At 37.8% G+C, this 18,196-nt stretch overlaps 1 protein-coding gene across 4 annotated transcripts in view; it reads right to left on the bottom strand.

Moving 5' to 3' along the window:
- Nucleotides 1-6,072: 6,072 nt before the first annotated feature.
- Nucleotides 6,073-18,196, bottom strand: part of RPS6KA5 (ribosomal protein S6 kinase A5) — a 72,520-nt gene continuing 60,396 nt past the window's right edge. For all 4 annotated transcript variants that reach the window (XM_064713464.1, XM_064713463.1, XM_064713465.1 and 1 more), the window contains 4 exons: nt 17,249-17,440; nt 16,480-16,639; nt 15,322-15,485; nt 6,073-14,364 (listed from right to left, as the gene is read on the bottom strand). In XM_064713464.1, the coding sequence (XP_064569534.1) occupies nt 14,125-14,364; nt 15,322-15,485; nt 16,480-16,639; nt 17,249-17,440 (756 nt within the window). In that variant the 3' untranslated portion in view covers nt 6,073-14,124. The remainder of the gene's footprint in view (nt 14,365-15,321; nt 15,486-16,479; nt 16,640-17,248; nt 17,441-18,196) is intronic.

Here is an 18,196-nt window from a genome sequence, read left to right as displayed (position 1 = left end):
CCCGGGAGCGCCGGGAGCAGCGCCCCCTGGCGGCTGCGCGGGGCGGGGCGGGGCCAGCGGCGGGGCCGGGCGGGCCTGGCGGGCAGCGCGGCCCGGGCTGAGGGAACGAACGCTCGGCCGCTCCCGCCGCCGGACAGCGCTGCCCGGGCACCCGCGGGAGGCCTAGGGAGAGCAGGAGGGACAGGGACGGAGGGAGAGAACCAGTCTGCTAATGCCAGCGCCGCGCCGCTGAAGGTGCCGCTGGTAGCGGGCCCCGGCAAGAGTTGACCCTTGAGAACCAGCTCACACCAGGGGTGGGTGGCACCTTCGGGTGGTTCTGTTCCTCCACAGGTGAGGGATGAGCACACACCGCCTCCCTCTGCTACACTTTCCCCTTCCACAAAAGGTAACTAAAATTAGTTCCATCCCGTCGCTGGTCACCTCCTCGCCCACCTTGGAAGCACTGATCCCCGCTCGCTAGAGGGGTTTCAGCCCCTTCAATGGCGCTTTCCCATTCCGTGCCCCCACCGTGGTCTCTGCAGTCCCAGCAGCCCGCAGAGCTCACACCGTGCTGCAGACCCAGCAGAACCCAGCACGGCCACCTGCTCAGGGCTCACCTGTGCCTTAGTTATAAACCAGAGGGAAAGAAAGACACAGAGATTACACCCTATGTTTTGAGAAAATAAATGGATTTCCAACATTTGGCTAGAATAAAAACAACTAGCTGAAACAATTCCAATGGTACTGTGTATCTTTATCAAACACGGCATCACACAAACGTGACACAGCAATTCCACAAACTCACATACATCTTGCAAAGCTTCAGCCATGACTGATTTTCACTGAAAAAGTAGCAAGAAGATGTAGCTGGGGGGAAAAAAATCTCACAAATTGCTACTTACTTTTCACAAAATAAGGATACAGCCCATTGACAGAAGGAAATGTTTTGCAGAGATATGGTGTAGCTACATACAACATGAATTCAAATAATTCAGCTGTCTCACTCCATGTCTTTGGGTCATAGTGCAGACTTGTAGAATTAATTCTTTCATCCACAAAAATGAGAAGTCAGTGAAACCACAGGAATTTGGTTGAGTTTATGAGGATGGCTGTCACAGATGATGATGAAGTTTGAAAAAACAGGCTGGAATTTTGCTTTTACATGCATTGCACTCCTCTGTATCTAGCACATGTTAATCTTCAGAAATTACAAGTTCACGGAGTCAGAAGTCAAATTTGGGCAAACATAAAACTACTGGCTGTTCTATAAATAGATCTGCAAAATACAAATATGACATTGCCTGTGGGCATTGGGAGAGTTGTTTACATAACAGAATTTCTAAACAATTATCTGCTTCATATGCGTTCACATATACAAGAGACAGGTGCTTCTGAAGTTTTGCTTAGTTTTGATCATCAGCTGAAACATGAGAAACCAGCATGGATTTTTTTTTAAAGAGATGCAGTTTCCATTGAATTGACCAGGAAACAGACCCAGGCTTACACAACTAAAAGCTTGTTAGTGTGTTTCCAGCTATATCCTCAATGTAATAAATACTACTTCCAACAAATCTTGTTTTGCTTCCATCATCCTTAGACCATCACAACTATTGCAACTCTATGACAGGCATAAAATATCTAGAAACATAAAATGTTCAGTGTTTCAAGAAATCTACTTTTCATTCCCAGTGTTATTAGAAGCACAACAACACAAAATTCAGATGTTGTAATTTGCCTTTTAGTCAAGATGCTTTTATAGCACCTTCAGGTTACAGTCCCATTTCAAACAAAATATCCTTCAGGTTTTAAGAGTGAAATTAAATGGTAGCAGAACATAACAGTGTTTAAAAATACAAAGGAGTACTGCAGGATTGGAGAGAGGATTTAATAATGTAACAAAACCAAAAGGATAATAAAAAAGCATTTTTTGCATACATGAGTTTTCAGAAGATCCAGAGAATGTCAAACTGATTATAACTTTTTTTTTGGGGGGGGAGAAAATTAAATAAGTTAAAAATTAGAAAGGAGAGGAATGATAATTCAAAATGTTTGATATTATAACTACTAGTTCTTTTACAGATAAGACTATGAAAACTAAAATTTCGACTTTCTAAAAGAGCTAATTTGCCTATGAAGATCATTCATATTGATTCACAATAATTCTAACACATTTTGTTAGCACTGATCACATCATTTCACTAAAAGCTACCAGCAATAGTATTAAAATATTTACATTACAGCTCATCAGGCTTATTATCTCAACAGTTCCTATTTATGAAGTGAGACATCTATGCAAAAGGAATTAGCACATTTTGAAATGCTTTGGAAATCTGCTTTAACATTAATGAAACTTCCATGCACCCAAGACTGCTCTGAGAAGATTCCATTGTAGATAACGTATAGTGGAATTCAATAATGGATTTGGAATGGATAGCACAAAAGTAAGAGAGAAAAGAAGCACAATCCTGCATATTTCGTCAAATCTCCCTTATTTTTTTAGGATTAAACAAAGTATTTTTTTCTGGAAATGGCATCTTTATTACACTGTTGGGGCAGAACAAAGCATGCATGTACTTGGCTAGAAAGAGTCTGCTTTTAAGGTGAGGCTGCTGGCTAGCAAATGTAGAGAGATATCTGCTTTGTGAAAAGGAGGGAAATTCAAAATGCAGGAAAATAACTAAGATGCATTATTCTATCCTTTTGCTTTATGCCATCTCTCCCACTGCACTCCCCCCAAACACAGGGGGAAGAGAAGTGGATTGTTCAGTGCAATTTCATGAGTTTGGTATGAAGAAACAAGACCTTTCACCACACAGCTACACACTGTGGTGGTTTGAGCCTGGCTGGGTGCCAGGTTCTCCCCAAAGCCACCTGATCATTGCCCCCCACGAGGGATCAGGGAGACAAAATACAACAGAGGGCTCATGAGTTGAGATAAGAGCAGGCAGAGGTCACTCACTGATTACTGTCATGGGTAAAACAGACTCAATTTGCAGATATTAATTGAATTTATTACCAAGCAAAATCAGAGCAGGATAACTAAATAATGGAAACACTTTTGCACTACCCTTCCCTCTTTCCTGGGCTCTACCTCCTCCCCGCCAGCAGCACAGGCAGACAGGGAACAGGGTTATTCATCACCTGTTGTTTCTGCCACTGCTCAGGGAGAGAAGCTCTCATTTCCTTCCCATGGGAGACAGTTCTCCATGAACTTCTCTAGTGTGAGTCCTTGCCATGGGCTACAGTTCTGCATGAACTGCTCCGGTGTGGGTCCCTTTCCACAGGATGCAATCCTTCAGGAACCCACTGCTGCAGTGTGGGTTCCTTTCCACAGGATGCAATCCTTCAGGAACCCACTGCTGCAGTGTGGGTCCCTTTCCACAGGATGCAATCCTTCAGGAACCCATTGCTGCAGCGTGGGTCCCCCATGGGGTCACAAGTCAAACTCTCCCTTATGTGGGCTTCTCTCTCCACAGGTCTGCAAGTCAGGAGCGTGTTCCTGTGGGTTCACAGCCTTCCTCTGGGCACCCACCTGCTCCAGGTGGATCTCTGCTCCCCTGCTGACCTCCACAGGTTGCAGGGGCACAGTTGCCTCACCATGGTCTTCACCATGGGCTGCAGGGCAATCTCAGCTCCAGCGCCTGGAGCAGCTCCTGCCCCTCCTGGACAGACCTTGGTGTCTGCAGAATTGTTCCTCTCACACTTTCTCACTCCTCTCTTCCTGGTCACAATTACATCTGTGCAATAGCATTTTTTCCTTCTTAAATATGTCATCACAGAGCCTTTATTATCATCTCTGATGAACTCAGCCTTGGCCAGAGGTGGGTCCATCCTGAAGTCAACTGGCCCTGGCTTTGTTGGATGTGAGGGAAGCCTCAGCAGCTGCTCACAGAAACCCTCCACTACCAAAACCTGGCCACACAAACCCAATACACACACTGATATGGTACTCCCATACTCCTCATAACCTGAAAATAAACCTGGTAAAGAAACTTTCTGCACTAGTACTCCACACAGATCTATGAGAAACAGGTGTGATGTGCCTTTAAATTGATGACAATGTTAGAGAGAATATAAACTGACTTAAATAAAGCAGCACTTTAATCTCTGCTAAGATATTAAACATTCTTTAACAAGGAATCAGAAAAATCAATTCAAAAAGTACTTGCATTTATAAAGGCAACATATCAAAATAGACTGCTCAAAACACAGAGGAGAGGAAAAAACCTCCTGCAAGAAAACTCACAGGGTCAATGGGTTTTTTATTCCAGACCGTATTTTTGGCTTCTTAGACAAATACTATGCACCACTGAAGTGGTGAGGAAGAATCCAAGATTAACAGCCAACTTGTGTCAAAGGCTAGTGATGCTTAATGCCAGCGTTGTTTCATTATTTAGAGAAAAAGTGTTTAATATGCAAGTTTAGCTACTACTCTGGTTTTACGTTGGCACACTGACCAGTGGTATGCTGTTTTTTTCCAAAGAAGTTCATCTGAAACTGCTAGTCATAATGCTGATTCTTAAAATTAGTTTTCTACCTATAGCACACATCAGAGAAAGAAAACAATTTTGAGGGAAATATGATGCTATAGAAGACAATATAAAAGCCCTTTTTTCATATTCATAGTAAAACAAAACAAAAACAGTAAACATTAAAAACTTTTCCTCACCACAAATGGTAGTTTTACCAATCTTTTGTCTTTCAGTTAAAATCAACATTGCAATGCTTTTTAGAATGTAAAATATATTCCTACTGCAAGTGATCAGAGATGCAATTCAAATACTATTTGTATTTTAAGGCAATCATAATCAACTCCCACTACCGTCTGCTACTTTGTAGAATGTGAAGTGCAAAAATTCTCAGGCCAAAACTCATTACTGGGATAATTAATTCCTCTACAGTGAAAAGCTCAGCTCATAACCATTAACAGAAGCAGAACTTTTACTGGAACCCAAGTCATCTTTTTTTTCAGTTAGTGCAACACTGTTGGCAGAAGGAGGAACTACACAGTTCTCCATTCCTACTGAAGCCAGTAATCTGTATGAAATTGAGAACAGACCATATGAAAATTCTTTGAGGAAAGAATTTCACAGTGACATTTGTCTCTTTTTTGAGAGTATAAACATGTTCTTTGAAGGGAAGTGAGACTGAAGAGTATCCACTAAATCAAGTCTGACAAAAAGCCCATTATAAAACCTGCCACCCCTGCCACATAGCAAGGAGGACAGCCATGTAAAAAATGAAATAAACTTTATCAAATTATTTCAACATTGCAAGGTTTTGTACTTAGATGAGTTTATTTTCTTAGAATAGTTACATCTGCAAATGTACATTATTTTGTAAACCATTAAGCCCTTATGGCTATTTGAAAGTTAATGTCATACAAAAAACAATTCAAGAAAACTTAGGACCCAAAAAGCTTTCTTCACAATGGATTTTGATTTTATATTTTGTTGCCTTCAAAGTGATTCAGTTCATACTGCACTTGTGAGCTAATGGGCAACTGATACTGAAAATTGAATGTATGCCTGTAGAATCAAGCAAACATATTTTTTACTATTTTATGAAATCCCTTGATATTAATTCACAGTCTTTAAGAAGTGACAGGGGCTAGCAGTCATTGTCTGAATTGTCTGAATCCAAAGTTTAATTACTAAATGTGCTGGGGAAAAAAAAAGTTAGACTCCAAAAGAGGTCCTTTCTAAGCTCACCCATGTGAAACGGGAGCCAGCATTGCCAGTGAAAGGGCAACAGAGCATCACTCAACTGCCAGTATCTACTAAAATCATATTCTTCCACCTCAGTGTTTCATACTACATTTTAAACCTGTCACACCGTGCCTGGAAATATCCTCTGAACCACAAATGCAAATATTTACATACATTAACAAAAAAAAAAAAAAAAAGTCATCTCCCAGAATTTAAAAAAACCCACACTCCACTGTTTTTCGGAGGCTGAATAAACGTATTTATATCTGAATTGCAACTTGCTCCACAACTGTATTTTTACAATGGTATGGTATCAGTAAATTTGCTATCCTGTATTACCATGTAGTAAGAAACAGGGAGAAAACAGGAAGAAAAATGCCATAGCTTGCTGTTTCTCATTTTTATTGAGCCAGTGTAAAACATTTCAGTCTTGTTCAAAGATCTAAGGATTTTACATAAGTGCTTTGGCTACTTTTAAGTTCAGGGAAAAGCCAGGTTAGGGTCTAATAATGAGTCTTTCATTGTGCTACTCTCATGGTAACCCTCTTTCCTGCTCTGTTTCAAACTGGTGTCCAACACTGCTTGTAGGGAAATAGATGAAGAGGGACCCCGCACTGTCTGTGCACAATAACAAAACTTACAGACACAGTTCAGCTAAATTCTAGTTGTGATCCAGATTGTAGTTTAATCTCTAGCTTAAACTCATAAAAGAAAATCTTCCTAAGTAAATTGAACCTCAGAGGCAAAGATATTTTCCTATTCTTTTGACTTACGAAAACAGCATCCAGAATAGTATTATGGATTTTTTAAAAATAGTAATTATATGGTTTTAGAAAGATACAACGATTTTGCATGTTATTAGGCCTCTACTTTTCAAAACAGAAACTCAGCCATGTATCATTTCTGACTATTCCTATTTTAAGGGTAAAAATAAAATACAATGTCATACTGCATTCAAACGTTTGCAGTCAGTGATAGAGAAACTATTTGCCAGCTCCATTGCCAGACCACCAGAGGGAGTCGAAAGCTACATTCAACTTCGGAAAATTTCTAAACCTGTAGGTACCTTAAAACATTGACAGAAAATATTGATTAGTATGAATACTATGACAACGAATAATCTCAGCAACATCATCCGTTCATTATATCCAGAGGCAAGAAAAACACTGGTGATAACGGAGTGCTCAGCAACTATTTTTGTTCTGTTTGGAAAGAATGAAAAATCCTGCATTTAAATTAGATGTTTCAATTATGTTAATAACTGGAGAGAAGTCTTTAAAAAATCAGCAGATCCAGAATTAGTACAAAATAGTCTTAAACAAAGAATGCCTCCCCTGGGGCTCATCATGTGCCTTTGAACAGGCCATGGCACAAATCCTGGGCTCTGACCGGACTGGCCAACAGGCTGGGCTTATCCTTCCAATAAGCATGGTTAGGCTTTAACAGCTCTAGCGACAGGAGCATTCACCTGACATCTGGTTCCACTAGTGTTCCACAAGTCCTGAGCAGTCTTCTAGGGCACAGCTTTCCTGTATTTTCTTCACCACTCTATTCACAAAATTATCCTTTCTTTTAGTACTTTTCCCATCAAATTCAAAATAATCCTCTGGACCCACTCCAAGAATACTCATTTACTTTCTGAATGTTGGGCAAAAAAACCCCAATTCAGTTAATTCTCTTTTTTATAAAATTTTCTCTGCTTTTTAATAGAATTCTATCACAAAGTTTTGCATGTTGGCATGACAAAGAACTGAGAGAGGTGTGTATTTGTCAGAAAGAAAATTCTACTGTAATCTGTTGATAACTAGCATTAAGGAAATAAGGAACCAATGTCCACAATGCTGTATTTGCCAGTTGAAAACAGCACTGTTTCCAAGAAGAAAAGTTGTCAGGTTAATCTGTGTGGGCTTTTTTTATTCAAAAAGATTTTAACTGAATATAGAAATCATTGGTCCTTCAAAAGCAATGGTGTGCAACCAGAATGTCCTGTAAATACAGCGAGGCAAAGCACTCAGCATTCCCTTCTTCCCATTTCTTTCCCTCTCCCCACTCCCTGCCCACACTGACACATGAAATAGAACGCCCTGTTCCTCTCACTGCAAATTAACACAGCCTGCTCCTTTATAACCAGCTGTCAGAATCTGTCACCAATTCATTTTTTGCCTTTATAGCTTCAAAGGTAAAGGTAGAAATTAGGGATGATTTCTTCTACTAGGACTCCAGCAAAAGTTTTTATCTGGCAAGAAACAATTTTGCAGGTTTCTTTCTCTGCAGGTGAGAGATCAATACTGTAAAGACATCTGTAAGCACCCACATTTGCTGCAGAAGCATCTTAAGACTATCAAGATTGAAAGCCAATGCCAAACTTTAATTCATAGTTGTAATCCAGATGCATGTTAAGATTCAAAGCCTGTTCTCACTTTGGTCCTGAAGTAGATCTCAAGTCTTCCTTTAATTTGACAGCACAAAAAAATTGAACTGACCAGCCCCAGCTGCATACCAATGGGGCTGACATGGTGATACATACTAAGCAGAATTGTATGAACACTTGAACTTAAAAGCAGCAGGGACACAGCACCTTGAGCTCTGAATTGTAGCATCCCTCTACAGTGAGCCAGAGAGTGGGATCCTGTTCTCTCAAGCATCTGTAGCTTCAACACAAGTAACTGCTAAGGTCAGCAGAGTTATCTGCTCTAAGGATGAGAACTCATTAAGGAGACACCTGAGAAAAGCTTTGAGGTATCTGCTGGTTTTGTGAATTTTTCTTCTCCACTGTATATTAATTTTATAGGAAAAGAAGCATATGAACTATTGAGTGAGTTTCTGCAGACCATACAATGATACCTCTGTAAGCAGTCACCTCGAGTAACTCAGGGACAAACTTCAAGCATTGTCCCCACTCTGCAGCATCATCTTTAAATTTTCCCCTTTCTTCTTACTTTCCTAAACTCCAAAGACTTTAAACTTGAAAGCTTTTTTAGCATAGCTGAATGTCACACAAAATCTCACCCATAACTTAGATAAAATGTACTTGGCTAGACATAGTTTTATCAGCAAATACCATTAATATATATGCATATTTTGAAATGGTTACCTTTCCAAGCAGATTTATTTTGGTTATTCACATGGCCTAATCCTAAATCCTTTTTTTTTCTCCTGCTTATGCAAATAGACTTTTGGTCATAATCATACTAAGACAACTACACATTTAACAAAATAAAAAAACAACTAGGGAAAATCAGGTGAACATAAATGAGACCAATTTCAAGATTTGATGCTGGATTTGTTGACAAATATCTTTGTATTAAGAAAGCTGTAAGAAGTTTGCAATCAATTTGCAGTTTCATCTGTTAGGTTTTTTTGGCAGTTCCTGAAGCAATAAAGAAGAGTTCTGTTTTTCTTTCCTTTATTATTGGCATTTCAAAGGAAGTTAGCAGACTTCTGCATGATTCTTGTGAATACAGTTAGATTGGTTGCCAATTTTTAAAAGCAATTTTACATGTGAATAATATGGATTCCTTTCTACCACTGAATAAAGTATTAGTCAGACCAGCCCATAACATCTCTGCTTAAACATTTAAAAATGTTTCCCAGCCAGTTGCTGTCTTCCATTTCTGTCACACAGAACATGATGGTTGTCAAAATACATGATTTCTTGAAATATACATTACTGCAGGTCTCTTGCATTTCTCCATTATGCAGTTTCTGGGCACCACAAACAAGAGACTGTTTCAGTTAGTCTGTGTAATTGAAAGCATAACTTCATTTTCTACTGCAGACTACAGGAATCAGTCTGAGTTTTCTTTTGTACACAGGTGGTTCTGAAGATTCAAAATCTATTTAATATGTGATACAAAAAATGTGTGATGGCAGATGAAAGCTAGTGAACAGCTCCAAATTTCTTCTACTTTCAGAGAATCCAGTGCCTTGTGGGCTTAAAGGACCAAACTGAGAAGTGTTTCTCACTAGCAAACAAAGATCAAAGCACTTTTATCCCTTTACAGCTGAAATACCCATGTTATATTCTGCTCTCTCAATCCAGAATATTCAGTCAACTATCTCAATAGAAGGAAGGCAATAGCATGTTTTGCCATTTAAAAACAGTATTTTGAAAAAGACTGTCACTTATGGGGGAAGAAATAAAGACTATTAATTTAGTAAAAACACCTGGAATGATACCTGAGACATAACAAATAAATTCAATATGATGAAGTAAATGTTATAAAGCTACACACACACATATACTCAGGGACCTGCAGAGGTAGGAAATACGTTTATGTTGGATAACTGGCAAGAAAGCTTGCAATTCATTGCCAGTGAATAACACATGCACACGGAGATAGCCAGGGGAAAAATTACCCCTGAAAATATCTGCCCAGAAGCTTCTCACCTCTGACTTCCTACAACCTTCTTCCTCTTCTGTGGCAGCCTTATCTGGTCCTCCAAATCTGTGTGAGCCCAGAACCCATTTTTAAAATACAAGCTCTCTTAATCAAGGCATATTACTTTAAATTGAGATCTAGACATGCAATTGAGCATGTATCTACATGCATGCAGACAACACATGCACAGATGATAAAATGCTTGTGCAACATTTCATTATAACCAATGAAGACATTTTCTGCTGAGAATTATTCTGTTCTCAGATGACTGAGAAGGGATACAGCTGTGTAGGAATTGTTATTTTTGTTCAGAAAAGTAGCCACGGAAAAGGGCTGAGAAAATACCTCCATCAGCAGAGCCAGCTTGAAGCCTCAATCCATTCTGTGATGCAGTACATGATCCCCCTTGCCCCAACTGTTTAATGAAGTACTTAATAGGGGTTTTTTAATAGCAGGAAACAATGCATATGCCAAGTACACTGATTCTTTTCCTCAAAGTATAGAAATTTCACTAAACCAGAGGAACTGTAAGTTATGTACTCTTCTTTGTACTTCTCCAAATCCTTTAGCAGAATTACCTGCTATACTAGTATTCGTGTTTCTAAAAGTATTACAAAGAAATGGCTTTACCAGATACTGAGTACTTTGAAGATTAGATTAAAACCCACACTAACTGAAATCTCTACTCATAAGAAATTTGACTTTTCACACAAATCTGCCTACAACAGCACTGACATCACTGCATTTCTGACAGCAGACAGATTCATTACCAGACATTAAAGCTGATTGAGGCATAGCAGCACTGTGAAGAAAACTTAATCTGAGTATACACATAATTCACAGTGTAGCATCTCTTCACCAAGACAATATAAAGTATTTGTAGTACTGATGAAGATTAACTTGTACACTTTAAATTTGAAACAGTGGTCTGAGTAAGAAAAACATGGCCCACGGGTCTTTATATGACCTTGAGTTCCAGGCTGGTCAACAGATTAAAACATTGTTCTGCCGAGAGTAAATACTCTCCTGCAGGGACATTAGAACAAGAAGTAAACCTAATCTTGAGCTGCCTAGTTTGCAACTCAGGTTTCAATGTATCAATGTGTATGTACATCAGCAGTTGTTTATGTAATGCTAATCTAAAAATTCAGACACTTCAGAAGTGTCAAATCCACTTCCTCGAGAGCTCTGTCATCTGGAGGCAGCAGGCAGTCAAACATTTCAGCTACCCTGGGTAACTGGTTCAAAGCAAATACAAGGTGACACCTAAATGTACTTAGCCCTGCCCAAAAGAATTACCCTGGGTTTCAATTTTTATTAAACAACTACCATGAGAGCACAAAGACGACACAGAAATATTCAGCTATAAAAGTTGTCCTTGATACAACTGATGTATTCTAATAACTTTTTGTCTCACAACAGTCTCTCAAAACCTGTGCAGAAAAAAAGATTGACAAGACAGCCATTATCTCTAGCATTTAGTATCTTGTGCAAACATTCTTGTTGTTTCATCAGTTCGTCAAGAAACAGCTTAAATTTTCCAACAGGGAAACAACATTTCCTAACATCCTGTGTTCCTAACGTTTAAGTTCTTTCAGCTGGGTCACAATATTCCAAATCCACCTGGTATCCAACAGTTTATTACACTTAAATGAAATCAGACTGAAATTGCTTTTTGTTGTCCTCATCCTGAAGACAAGTTCCACAAACTCCTCAAAGTGCAAACTTGATAAACAACCTGTTCTCCAATCTCCCAATTCACTTATACTGTCTGCATAATGAGTATTAATGGTGGATTGTTTGTTGTATTTACAGCAAGTTTATTTGGGAGAGAAAAAGTATTCTTTTACAAATGAGCCATGTTCACTATTGAGATTACTTCCAAAGAGAGCATTCAGAAAGCAAACCTGAATATATTACACTGACAATTATTTTTCAATACTTTAACATAGGCCACTTAAAACTGGTTGTGTTATTAGCACATAGACTGATCTTTAAATATACTACTTCTACATAAACAGTGCAAATCTCAATATTCACATCAACCTGAAATTAATGCTGCAATTACTGTTGACATTCACATCAAGAAAGTAGTAAACTATTTCACATGAGCAATTCCAAAACCTCAGAATGCCATTATTAATATTAAAGAAACACAGAACAAACATGTTGGGCTTCAAAGCCATGTTTTGATACACACAATCCCTGTAAACATGGATTTATTGTATTTGTCAATACTGATATATGATATAATTCTATAAATAAAACCACCGATATAAACAATTTCTATAACCTTTTTTTTTTGCATAGGGTTTGGATTAAGGTTACTTTAGGATAGAGACAGCTGTTAACAAAATCCTCTAGTCAATTAGTCTTCCATCACACAAATTTAGGCATATGACAAGGAGCCTCTCTGACTTCAGTGGAAACTTACACACGTAAGTATTTGCAAAACTGGAGTCATGTTTAGCACTTAAGTTACCCCTAGTCATTGAGAATACAAGCTATAAAAGAGCTCTCCACAAATTTATAAAATATACTGATTTAAAAGTTTATGCTGATGTTTTTCTAAGTCACATTTATGATTCCAAACAGTTATGTACATACTATACTATCACAGTAGGAAATACTTCACTGTAGAACACCACAGTGAACAAGTCGTGAAGCACAGTGTTCAATATAATTTCCCTTTAGTATTCCCAGTGCATAAGTTGTTAACATCTACACTACACAAGGTGCCCAGGTCTAGTATTTGTTATATACAATGTAAAAGCAAGATAGAAAGAGCTTTGCATTTTACAGTAAGGAATGAAAACAGTGGGTAATATACAGGGATTCACTCCTGCAAAGTACAGAATTCTCCTTCACTATGACCACAACCACCAAATATGGTGGATTTCAAGTCATTCAGCCCATAAAACAGTGCTCAGCACCTTGTAGGAAGAGAGATCTGAGTGCACTTTATTCCAAAACATCTCCTTTGGATGTTATAAAGTGCAAAAAAATAAAACATATATATTCTAATATTTTACAGTCACTGTTAGACTGCCATATTTGCAAAATGCAAAATTCAAATAACTCAGTATGCATTTTTATGGACCCTATAATAACAAATGCTGAAACTGGAGTTTTCTCATCTTTAAAAACATCTCAGTATTTTTAAATTATTGTGTAATTATAAAAAGAAAATATAAATTATAATTAAATCTTGAAATAGGTATTTTAACATGTGGCCATTTTCCAAAGAATCAAATATGAAATTTAATTTTCTCTTATAGCATTACATTTTAGAATCTTTAAAATCTTTTAGAAGCTAATAACTTCAAAAAATAAAAGTTCTTGTATCACAGTAATAGACATATCACCTTATCAGATATCTTTTACCCTAGAAGTGTTTAAAAAAATAAATAAATTTAAAAAAAAATCTAAGACTTCTATTCTCAGTTGTTTAGAACAAGATATTTTTAAACAAAGTAGGAGTTCCATAGTGCTTCATTTTGATCTTAAAATTCAAATAAATGGGACAGATCATAACCATAAATTTAAAAGGCTTTAGAGTACTATACTGCTTTGGTGCATTGTACCAATGATTGTTTACATGCATGAAGAATCAAATTCTACAATATTCTTCACAGAGCTGGGTAGGAGCAGAAGATCCTGAAGTTGTACAGATGTTACAGAGCTTTCCGTTCTTTGAGCAGTAGGGAAGGAACTGGGAGGAAGATTGTGACACTGAGGAACAGTCTTCTTCCAAGCAGTACCATGAGCAGCACAGCCACTTACCTGGAGCTTGGCTGCACACCAGTAAGGTAGCCCTCAGAGAATACAATGCTGGCTGTATAACAGTATTACACTATATCCAGTGATACCATACAACGCTAGAAGGAAATGTATGGAAATACAGAGCTAAAAAGGTATGACTAAAATACATTTCTAAAGCAACAGAAGTCTTCCTGTGGCAGCCTGTAAGCCACAGGAGGAAGGGCAGGAGAAGACAACACAGGTACTGCCAAGTCTGTAACCATTTAACTCCTCGAGACGGGACATTCTGCTGCTCAGTCGGAGAACTGGAAGATGGTTTCTGGGTTATTGCTGTCTGTAGGGTTTGTGGGCTGCAATGTCTTTGTGGGGGTAGTTTTACCATGAGAATGAGAGGAAGAAGAATGGGAACTTTCACTGGAGCTGCTACGTGTCTCTGTGCTTGTACTTGTTTTTTTCATTTTCCTTCTTTTTGCAAGAGGCGCCTTGTCCACATTCTGGAGACAAAATCCTTCCCTTTTGTACTTGTTAAAGGCCTGTTTCAAAATAAAAGGCAATTCTAAGTTTTTCAAGATATTTAACACATTTTATCACTTACTGTGAATGGTCCATGGTACATCACAAGATAAAATGTAATTTTCTGACTAATTCCTATTGTAGCTGTAACAATGACTTTACCAGCCTTTACAGGTACATAAGAGCCAAAACATAACCTTATTGATTGGCATCTTCCTCTCCTTGTTCTTTTTAGTTTAGAAGTATTTTTTACTTAGCCATAACCTATTTAACACTACATTTTCAGAGAGGACTGCTAAATTACAATTTTTCTTTCAGCCCAAATCATGTTGCTTGTCAGGATCTCTCTAAGAAACAATTACTTTGTTCTTCTCTCCTTCCTAAAAAGCACCCACAAGCATTTCAGCATAGATCTGCTCAATTTTGATTTATTCTCTGTAGAGGGTATCATGAGAATCAACATCATGTTTGTAAAATACAGTTGCAGTTCAAATGATTTTATTAAATATACAATAGCAGACAAGCAAGTCCACTAAACATGCACCCATAATATAAAAAACATGAACTACATAAATTCCAGAAATTCTACCTCACTTTAGTAACCCTAAGGGCAAATGTCAAACCGTTACTTAGGTTAAATATAAAATTTTGGTTTTATTTAAATAAAAGTTTGAAGACCTTTTAATAGATTTCTCTAGGACATAGAATACTTTCAATTGCTGTTTCCAGAACAGCACTCCATGTCCAAATCCTCATAAAAATAAATGCCTCCAAGAAATTTATGCTTGCTTCATCATTCCTATTTTTGTGTACTCCAGAGATGTTATGAGGAAATGTTATTGAGGAAAAAAAAAATCAAGCTATAAGGATATACTGAATTATAAGGAGAGATATGTATAGTTGTTAAGAGAAAACACACAAATCCAGATGACACATTACAAAACATAGCACATGACAAACAATTTCTCAGAACTCACATGGAAAGTGGCTTTGACATATGTGTGCACTGCAGCTCCTGAAGAGCCCAAGTTATCAGGTGTCATTAGAGGGTTGGATGAGAGCTGGCTGCCATCCTGAAGCCACTCGTTGTATCTCAGGCTGGACATTTTAATCCTTTTGTTTGGATCCACTGTGAGAAGTCCTAATAGAAACACATTACATTCTTTGAAACTGTCAGCTATTTATCTTTGGTCAATAGAAAATGCAAATATTTCTTAATAAAATGTCATGCATTGCTCTGATAAGTAACTAATGTCAATATTTATCCTAGATATGCCAATATTTATCCTAGATAAGGCTTACACAATGTTATACTATCATCCTCTCCAGAAAAATCTTAAAGGCAAAAAATTGTATTTAACTGTTTGATAACTCACATATCTCTTCACAGAAACTCAGAACTACCAAATTATTTCTTCACTTATAACCGGTCTAGGATAAAGTTCAAAAGAGTAAGCCTCAGGTTCCCTGCATAATTTACTCAAGACTGAATCTGGAAATCCCTACATTTTTGGCAGAAAAATTCCTTACAAATCAGCTTCTACAGAAATTCAGAACTCCATCTAAGTAGCATTAAGTAGGTGTCTAGCTCATGATGAAAACATAATTAGATGCTCTAAAGCTTAAGGGAACCAAAGCACAGCAATGGTCAATGAAGTAGCTCAGAAATACAGTAAGTAGTCTTTGTACAGGAATTAAAAAATAGCCAACAGAAAAGAAATAGTTATAAATTCATTCTCTACAAAAGCTCAGCTTTTAAGACTTTTATCTATCTCATAAGCTGTTTTGGTTTTTTAGAAAAGCAAAAACAACATAATAAAAAACTCTGCTTTTAAACATGTTATAAGAGTGAGTTCACTTTTTCTGAAGCTCTTCAGTTCCTTGTAATCCCACTAACCTCATCAGCATCTTACCACATTAGAAAACTCTGCTAGGTGTACAAGCAATTTGTAATCCATTCTGATATGTCCATGGCCACTCAATGCTTTTATGAGAGGTCAGTACACAGCTCAAGCTGTGCATATTGCTCTGTCAGGTGAGACACTTTAGAGCATCCAGATATTGTAGAATTTGGTTCTCCAAATCCTACTTTTTAAATAAAAACATAATGTACCTTAAATACTTTAAATACATACCTCGAATTAGCTCTTTAGCCTCTTCAGAAACATTTTTCCAAGCCTCTCCTTCAAAGGAAAATTCTCCTTTTTTTATTTTCTTCATAATTTCCAACGCACTGGTACATGTTAAACTTCTGTCTTGAGACTGAAATGGTACCTGCCCTGACAGCATCGTGTACTGCCACAAGAACAAAAGCAGCCTTAGGAAACACAGGGTATTTATAGGCAACTCTGCTGTTAAATACGAAGGGCTGTTGTTTGCATCACCAATACTACACATTAAAACTTGGCCTAAACATAACTTTAGGGGTATCAAATATTTAAATATTTAAATATAAAAGACTTTCTCTGGAGTCCTTGTTAGAAAAAACATTCATCTATTCCAGGAAGCCGTGAACAAAATATATTTCTACCCCATTTATATCAAATGAAACTAATTTTCTGTAGATCAGAATACAGGTTGATTCCTTCTTTGAATTGAAAGTGTCAGAAGATTATATGGATGCCTGTAAAATCCCCTAAGAAGCATATATCTTTTTGAGAAGCTGACTGTATCAAGTAATTTTTCCATTCCCAAAAATGCTAAATTTTATTTCCTACTTGCTAAAAAAAATTCTGCTCCTGGAAAAGATCTGTCTTTGGAACATATTATTTGTGCAGTAGTACTTTCACCTCCCTTGAATTCAGCATGTACCAATTTATGTATGAAATCATCTCAAGTCCCTTGCATTTTAACAAAAAAGAAATACATGCAATAAAATTATAGTTAAAAACCTCAATCACTCACCAAAATGACCCCCAAACTCCACAGATCACAAGACTCATCATAACCATTGTGATTCAAGAGCTCTGGGGCAGCATAATGAAGGGTAAAACACGGAGTCTTAAGAGGCTGATTATCAGGTGGTTTTAAACGAGCAAAGCCAAAATCAATTATTTTTATTTCTGAATTATCAGTTTCATCTGTAAATAGTAAATTCTGAAAAGCAAAGACAAAAATCAATATTAGCACTGGGTACAAAACTGATTAAAATTATTTTGCTTCACCTATCACTTCAGAAAATTTTCCATTATCTAGAGGAAAGGTGAACTGTGAGACACTGAGGGAAGAGAAAAACAGAAATAACAATATTCTGGATTGTAAGAAATGTGACATGCTTACCTGCCCCTGCATATCTGCAAGTCAGGGCAGTTCTGAGATTACTAATGAAAATAGATATGTGGCACAGAACAGCAGAGAAGAGAATTCTGGGGAACTTTGACAAGAAAAAAACCCCAAGACATCAACATGTTTGGAGATGGGAGAACTGCCTTCTTCCTCAGACAAAAGCAAATTTTCTTAAGCTTCCACTTCCTTTTGGCATGTTGTGAACAACAGCTTTCTTGTGTAGGGGATTCCCACTGCTCCTTCTGTCTTGTGACCGAACAGTTTTTGGTACTCAAGTGGTACCACAGCATTGCCATGAGGACAACAATGCATGAGAGTCATTTGAAGGAGGAGGATGGTGATAAAAAGGTGCACCTTGGTATGAAAAGGTGCTAACAAGTGCACCAACAGCTCAGAGGTTTCACTGAGAGCTGTCTGGCACGGGTGGCAAAGCCAGTATGGATGGATATGCGTTCTGACAGAAACCTGGGACCGACAGCATTCAAGCTCTGAAGGTACCAGTCCCACCACAAACTTACTCCTCACACCAAGGCAGAGACATTAGTACAGTAGTCCCTGAGAATTCCA

Source organism: Zonotrichia leucophrys, chromosome 5 (assembly GCF_028769735.1).
Source record: "Zonotrichia leucophrys gambelii isolate GWCS_2022_RI chromosome 5, RI_Zleu_2.0, whole genome shotgun sequence".
Taxonomy (NCBI): domain Eukaryota; kingdom Metazoa; phylum Chordata; class Aves; order Passeriformes; family Passerellidae; genus Zonotrichia; species Zonotrichia leucophrys.
Note: the sequence above shows the minus strand (reverse complement) of the source record. Positions and strands in the feature narration are given on the sequence as shown.